The sequence below is a fragment of the Hakea prostrata genome, chromosome 9 (genome assembly GCF_041222555.1).
Source record: "Hakea prostrata isolate BN-2017 chromosome 9, UWA_Hpros_2, whole genome shotgun sequence".
In the NCBI taxonomy this organism is placed as follows: domain Eukaryota; kingdom Viridiplantae; phylum Streptophyta; class Magnoliopsida; order Proteales; family Proteaceae; genus Hakea; species Hakea prostrata.
Window position 1 is genome coordinate 16,395,394 of NC_142608.1, and position 7,712 is coordinate 16,403,105.

General features: G+C 37.3%; 1 protein-coding gene across 1 annotated transcript; it reads right to left on the reverse strand.

Annotated features, from left to right (window-relative positions):
* Positions 1-1,390: 1,390 nt before the first annotated feature.
* LOC149004847 (3-hydroxyacyl-CoA dehydrogenase family protein) lies at positions 1,391-5,056 on the reverse strand. Its single transcript, XM_089169687.1, has 4 exons — positions 4,734-5,056; positions 4,310-4,531; positions 3,709-3,821; positions 1,391-3,619 (listed from the first exon to the last, which is right to left on the reverse strand). The coding sequence occupies exons 1-4, from the start codon at positions 4,935-4,937 to the stop codon at positions 3,253-3,255; spliced, it is 906 nt and encodes a 301-aa protein (XP_089025813.1). The 5' UTR covers positions 4,938-5,056; the 3' UTR covers positions 1,391-3,252.
* Positions 5,057-7,712: the final 2,656 nt, after the last annotated feature.

Consider the following 7,712-nt stretch of genomic DNA (forward strand, 5'->3'; position numbering starts at 1 on the left):
ACCGGCTGGATGGATGTGAAACTACATGCATGATAACAAGTGTATCAAAATTCTCAAGTCGTAGATATGAAATCTATAAAGATCCTTAAAAAAATACCATGCCCCATTCAATCACGAGATGGGCCTGTTCAAAGACAACTCAGTACACGTATGAGTGATGTTCACTAAATTGTCCTTATCCATATTTGGCCTTCTTTATGAACAAGATTTTCGTTGCATTCAATGAGGCTCACGACTCTTTATGCATGACGACAAGTATATCACAATTTTTAGGTTGTAGATATGAAATCTAGAAAGCTCCTTATAAAGCAACCATCCCCATTAGTCATGGATGAGCCTGATCTGAGACAGCTCAATACACATATGAGTGACGTTCACTAAATTGTCCTTATCTATATTTAGCCTTCTTTATGAACGAGATTTTCGTCCCATTGAATGAGGCTAACGACTATACATGCATGATGACAAGCATATCACAATTCTCATGTCGTAGATATGAAATCTACAAAGCTCCTTATAGAACCACCATGTCCCCATTTATACAGAGGATGAGCCTATTCTGAGACAGCTCAATACACGTATGAGTGACGCACTAAATTGTCCTTATCTATGTTTAACCTTCTTTATGAACGAGATTTCCGTCGCCTTCAATGAAGCTCACGAGTCTACGTGAATATATATGCATGATGCAGAGTGTACTGAAGTTCATTATAAACAGTTTCTTCGACTTCCCTCATTCATCCTGGTATCATCGACTTTGAATGTATTGGTGCACCTTCCAAAAGGAATCAGTGTTAATCCAAATTGTTTTAGCAGGGTTTGCTGCATCTCCACTAAGGAATTTGTAAGCATCCAAGATCTAGAATCAATAGTTTGTGGAAAGAGTCCATGTAATCTTGAAGAAGCTTACTTTCCAACTAATGCTTCTAGGTATCGTTCTCTAGATCTAATCATCTTTACTCCTTCAAGCTTGATTTGTTTTGATATAGGAAGACTTTTCTTGGCGTAGTTACCTGCATGTGTTGAAGTATCTCAAGTTGAATATATAAGTCGTGAGTTAATTGCTAATAATAGATTGTAAATTCTTATGAATGGGTTTGATGTTTTAAAATCTTTGATTACCTTTCATTTTACAACGCTATAATCAATCTTATATGATGTTCTTGTGTTTTACATCCAGGGCCGTGGTTTGCAGAAGCTAGGTTGAGTCTCCTATCAAGTTGTTCAGCATCTCACAACATCTACGAAGATTGTCATCATCTACACAACCTAGAAGCCAACTTCTCCAATATGGATTTTCCTAGTTCCATTGTTTCGTTCATGTTTGCAGTTTACAGTTTGGAGATTGAACAATCCGGTGGTTCAAAAATGCAGTAGAATGGAGGATAAAGGGGTGGAGGCTTCATATCCATAAAAGCTTTTTCATTTATCATCAAAATAGAAGTTCCGGCACAATCTTATTAGATGACCTTCATTAATAGCAAAATCAAGAAGGGGTAAGAGATGATAGCAAGGAAAATGGGTTCTTAGGACAATTTATCCTCTTCATTCACTTCAGCCAATTTCTCTTGACTAGCACGATAAGCACGAACAAGCTTTCCATGCAACGGCTATGCCCAGCGATGCAAACAATGTTGGTTGTGCATTACCGGTCGATATTGTTAGCATCGTTGGATATAGTGGTAGCATGGAAAGCTTGTTCGTTGCTTATCGTGTTAGTTGGGAGAAATTGACTTAAGGGGAAGAAGCAGATAAAGTGCCCAAAGAAACCATTTTTCTCGCAATCCTTCTCTCTACTCTGGACTGGCTTTGTCATCAAAGAAGGCCATTTTTGACATGCCATTGCCAGAATTTGATTTTGTTGATGAGCATAACAGATCCAGAGGAAACAAAATCCCACCCCCTGTGCTTCCACCGTTCTCGATCTCTCTAAATATGCCTCTAACAGCAGGAGATTTTGTGAAGCATGAATGACCTCCAAGATGGAGAAGCACAGATAATGACAAAGGATTTCTAGAATGGAGATCCACACCAATTTTCATTTTTGCTGGCCTGTAAGATCCATGCCCAAGGTGGAGATTGTTGCTATTCGGTCTCAAGTTTGAGAGATTCTACAATACTTCACACAATTATTATTTGGCTTGTATTTATAATTGAGTCAGTTTTGGACCCATCATGTACTTAAATAATTAAAGTTGTAAATAGGTAATTAATGTTATTTATTTCGGTTCTAAGTTTAATTTCATGAATATTCCAAGGAACAAAAGACTCTATCTGGGTCATCCTTCAACAAAGCTTAACACAAGGACCTGAGAAATCATAGATAAGTGCCTCGACATGGCTCTGCTGCATCCATAAAGGAAGTAATTCAGTATTTCGATGAACCATGAGTAAATCAGGAGCACTATGCGTTTAGGCTACGCTTCTAAAGCTTGACTGAAGAGATGGCTTGGATTCAGATGGGAAAAGTATTGATTGTATCACAGGGAACTGGGGAGTAGCTAATGTTTACTAAAATAGCATGTTCAGAGAATGATAGAATTAGTCTACTAGAAAAAAGAGGAGAAATCTTAAACCACGCATGAAGGTAAGAGCAACGGGTGATTGGATAGAGCAAGAAACAAAATGACTTATGGATTGTGAATTTGTTTTAAGAACAGAGCATGAATCAAAGAATTCAACCAAAGGGAAGAAGGATGAATGACAGTCAGACACCCAAGAACTATAGACTGGGTATTGATGGAATAGATGGATTCTGAATCTGATACAAGAAAAATGATGAATCTAAGAGCTCAGCTGAAGAGAAAGAGGGATGAACGACAGTCAGGTATACGCAAAAACTACAGATTTGGTATTGATTGAATTGGAATAAATAATCAAGTGCTAAAACTATCACCTAGGGGTACAGTAGTAGCTAGAATCCCCCTTTTGCCATCACCTCCAATCCCTGAGAAAACTGGCAGTATATGAATGCAAGTTTCACCACCCATTCAGGGGTGAGGAGGAGTTGTGGTGGTTGTGGTGGAAAAGGTATGTTATATCTGGACAATGGAAGTCTTATGCCACAAGGAACAGCTTGAATGCTAACAAGGAAAGATCATTGTATTTATTCTGTTTAATTTTTCCTCACTACATGATCAAGGTGATGGTTCTATAGCTGCGGGCATTTTATTGGAGGTAAACACACACTATTCATAATTTTGTGGATGGAAAGGATTCAAGGGATTCATTGCCCGAATCTCATTTCATCATTCAGAGACGAGATGATGGTTTTACAACTTGTGCTTTACCGTAGGTATATACACCGATACCTCGCTTCTTTCCTAGGTGACCTGCATCAACATACTGCACAAGAAGAGGGCAAGGAGCATACTTGCTGTCCCCCAGACCAGCATGAAGGACCTTCATTATTGACAGGCAGACATCTAGACCGATAAAATCTGCAAGCTGTAGAGGGCCCATCGGCTGATTTGTACCCAGCTTCATCCCTGCGTCAATGTCCTCTTTTGTTGCCACTCCAGTATAGAGAGTGAAGAATGCTTCATTTATCATAGGCATAAGGATCCGATTTATAATGAATCCAGGATAGTCTTGAGAGCATACAACAGTCTTTCCAAGCCTGCATCAAACAATTACCACAAGTTCTCATACAGAATACAGGTAGCCATGATGCAGCAAACAGAGTATTATAGGGGCAGCAATGCTCACCGCTCTGACAAGGCTTTCACTGCCACAAATGTTTCATCTGATGTGTCTGCACCTCTTATAATCTCAACCAGTTTCATGGTAGGTACAGGATTCATGAAATGCATGCCAATCACCTGCAATATAAATCAGGTATCATTCTAGCCAAAATTCAAATGACCTTGACTGCCATAGAAATCAGCCATTCTTTCCTCTCATCTCCTAAACCCAACAAAGCAGTAAGAGATTTCCCAATGAACAGGACAGCCTAAAGGTATTCTGATAATACATGCAAGTTAATAACTGTTAAGTTAGTAATCAAGTGAAAATAATTAATTTTGTTTCATTTCTTCTACTTTCACTCCATCAAGACGTATTTTTCATCCTTGGGCAACCAGAATTTGAATAATTTACCCTCCACCGATGTATATCTATAACACACATGATCCTGATATGTGTGGGTAACAGTTAAATCTCCACAGTGTTAATTGTTTAACTGATTAATTGATAAGGTTTCAAATCAGATAATTGCACAGAAACCAAATGAAACCTTTATCTACTTAACTTTTGAAGAGAGCAAGGAAATCAACATTGAAATAGATAATCATGGAGAGAGTGGCAAAACCTGTTGTGGACGCAGAGTAGCTGAAGCCAACCGAGTAATAGAAATGGAACTCGTATTAGAAGCCAAAATGGCAGAGCCCTTCGCAATTCTATCAAGTTGAGAAAATAAGGTCTTCTTAAGATCTTCGGATTCAACAATGGCTTCAATGATAACGTCAGCATATCCCAAATCTTCCATACTCGAGGTAAACCTAAGACGTCTTAGAGCATCAGAGCTCACTTCCTGTTAAGTAAATAAACTTGCAAAAATCAGTATTCAAATAGACGATAAAAAATAGGTCACTTCCAGATTCTTGATTAACCTAAAAACGAAAACCCAGTCCCAATTAACGAACTGATCGCAATTCGAAATCCAAGTTTCTTCATCAACTCAACGAAGATGGAAATTCTGGTCTCGTTCCTGAATGGGTAAGACGGAAGGGTACCTTAGAGAGTTGCCCTTTGGTAACAAGGCGCTGGAGGGAGGTGGTGATGGAATCCTTTGCTTTTCTGAGAGCTTGGGCGTCGAGATCGTGAAGCCAAACGTCGACACCAGCTACGGCGGCTACCTGGGCGATACCTGAACCCATCTGCCCACTACCCACCACACCTATCACCTTCATCTCCGCCATCGCCAGCAATCCTACCATCCACAGTCCAGTCGACCCAAAATATTGAAGAGCTGCCCAACACCGATTCTTATGGAAAACACCAAATTTCAGACCTCAAAAGACTTTTTTTTTTGGTAATTAAACCTCAACAGAACATACTAATCTCTTTTTTTTTTTTTTTCAACAAATAAAATCATAACATTAAGAAAAAGAGTGTAAGCCAGGAACCTGGACCCCAACAAAGAAACATCAACCATGAATAGAGGTGGGATATTCTCATGCAAGACGTTGTTGGGAACTTTCCCCTCTTCGTATTAATATGGATGATTTCAAAGGTAAACATTTTCATGAATGGATGGAATTTATCCAATCAAAGTTTAAGGGATGTGGAGATATGGATAAAGTTAACCAAATTTGGAGTGCTTTAATTTGGTGTATTTGGAATACTAGAAATGCAATTATTTTTCGTGGTATTGATGCTTCCATACATTACACTATGAATCACTTCTCCTCTTTATTGGCAGATATCCAAAATTTCTTGAACATTCCTCAGGTCCCAGATCTCCATGAGCAGCTCATTGTTGCAAACCACCTAGGAGATGCTCATTAGGGGTGTAAAAGTACCTGATTCGGATCGGATAGTGGTATATCCATATCCGCATTCTATTATGTTCGGATGGATCTTGATACTATCCTATCGATTTTCGGACGGATTCTATCGGATTCGGATGATAATCGAATAGTTATTTTCTTAAGTAGATTCTTCTAAATAGACATGAATATAGATTGAATACAAGTTTTCGACTACTTGTTTACATTTTTACCTTTATATTTGTGAGGGCTAGGTTTGAAATTTAAGAATTTAACAACTTTGGTAGTTATTTTAGTAGAAAATATAGAAAAATAGTCACATATTTTAGCCAAAAATTATAAAAATAAGAATAATAAATCTAAATAAGTAATTTAATCGGATAGTTTTATCGGACGGATAATATTCGGTAAGAAAGGGGTATACCATATCCGCATCTTATTAATAATCGGACAGATTCGGATACCCCTAAACCGATGTGAATGCGAATTTGGAAGCGGATTTCGGTTATCCATTTACACCCCTAAATCTCATGGAGTAACATACAAAAAATGTTTGATAGTCGATAGATAGAACTTCATACCAAAAATAAAAATAAAATTACTGATAGGACCTTCTTGCCCATCCGTGCTCTTTGGCTGACCGTGGGCTAAGATCAAGTGAGCATGGGACGTGTCACGTTTTAAAAAACTAAAAACCTTATACATCTTGGCCCAATGGCCCCTCTTGTATTTTTGGGAAAATTTGACGAACATCTCACAAAATTGGCAGCGGGTCTTTTTTCGTTAGATAGTCAGAGGAAACCACGAACATACTCTTTGTTGTATTGTTTCAAATTTAAAATTTTATTTCACTTAAGGTGATTAACATTTCAAAAACATAAGAGATTAGAAGCAATTTAAAAATTATAAAATTATATAATTATGATTTAATAGAATTTATTAATAAAGTTTATTATTGTATAAATTAGAAGAAAAAAAATATTGAAACATAATTTTTTTTTTCTCTTCTAAACTAAGGTTCATTTGAGTCAGTTTACACCCACCTCAAAGATAACTTTCTATATAAAAAAGGAATAGTCCCCTAAAGAATTGATTTTTTTATTTAGACTATGAGATGTTAATCTTTATTAATTGAATTAATTCCATAACAATTATACTTTTGTTTACACAATATACTCATTTTACAAGCTATGTATGTTGAGACAGAATAAAATGGTCTTTTTTCATTTTTTTTAAGGGTATTGCCTTAATTGAAATTACCTAACTTATATTCAGAGAACAAAAGTAAAATTCTCACTCTCATTATCACATTTGCATGACTTCTAATCCAAAATTACTAAAATCATTTGATTAGACATCCTTTCGTCGTGAATCCACCTGATTTTCCAACCAAAATCTTATACCTACTTCTGTAGATTAGATCGTCAGGAACAACATTGATTTCTTTGAACGACCTGATTAGATTACACTGAGCATAAAATTAGTCAAACCATGATTCTAGCCCAGTGTTCAGACCATATATGTAAGTTAAATTATACTATTATCATAAAAGCAAGAACTCTTAAGACATGATTATATTTATGTTTCCTAAAAAACCATTAGCTCTTTAGTTTTGAGACTTTTCATACTACTACTATAAAAGCACAAACTCTCACGACATTGGATATATTTTTGTTTCTTAAAAAACCATTAGCTCATTCAAGGAATTAGGATGACAACTCTCTTCTCCCGCTCTTCCTACCCTCATTCCCCCTTCAACTTAGTTCTTGTTTCTTCTTCTCCCTTTCTGTGCCAGGCTAAAGGACGCACCTGGGAGTCATGGAGTAAAGCGTCAACACCTGGTAGAGGATGTAGGTCGGTGATCTCTGCATAGTAAGCATGACCATCTCATCCACCAGAATTGATAGCATCACTTATTAGAGGCCCAACCAATATATCTCATCACCTTAAAACTACCATTTATGGCAATAGAAAACAAAATCCATCTTCCTACCCACTACCACACCTACACACTCTTCAATATTCCGAACACCTGAAGCTTTACACTTGCACTCTCCATCCTCCGACACACTCACACTCCCACTTCTTTGTCTTTATTCCACTTGCTTACTTTGAACTCAAGCTCTTCGTGTAGGCCTCACCTGCACTTTTTCCCACACCATCTAAAATCATGAACCGATAAAGTGAACTTGTTTCCCTCACAACCCTCCACTACATTCCACA

Excerpts from the sequence above, each read along its gene's own strand:
- LOC149004847 (XM_089169687.1), bottom strand. The coding sequence starts at position 4,937 with ATGGTAGGATTGCTGGCGATGGCGGAGATGAAGGTGATAGGTGTGGTG. Across the intron at positions 4,532-4,733 it reads CCAAAGGGCAACTCTCTAAG|GAAGTGAGCTCTGATGCTCT; the intron begins GTACCCTTCCGT and ends TTTACTTAACAG. Across the intron at positions 3,822-4,309 it reads CTACTCTGCGTCCACAACAG|GTGATTGGCATGCATTTCAT; the intron begins GTTTTGCCACTC and ends TTTATATTGCAG.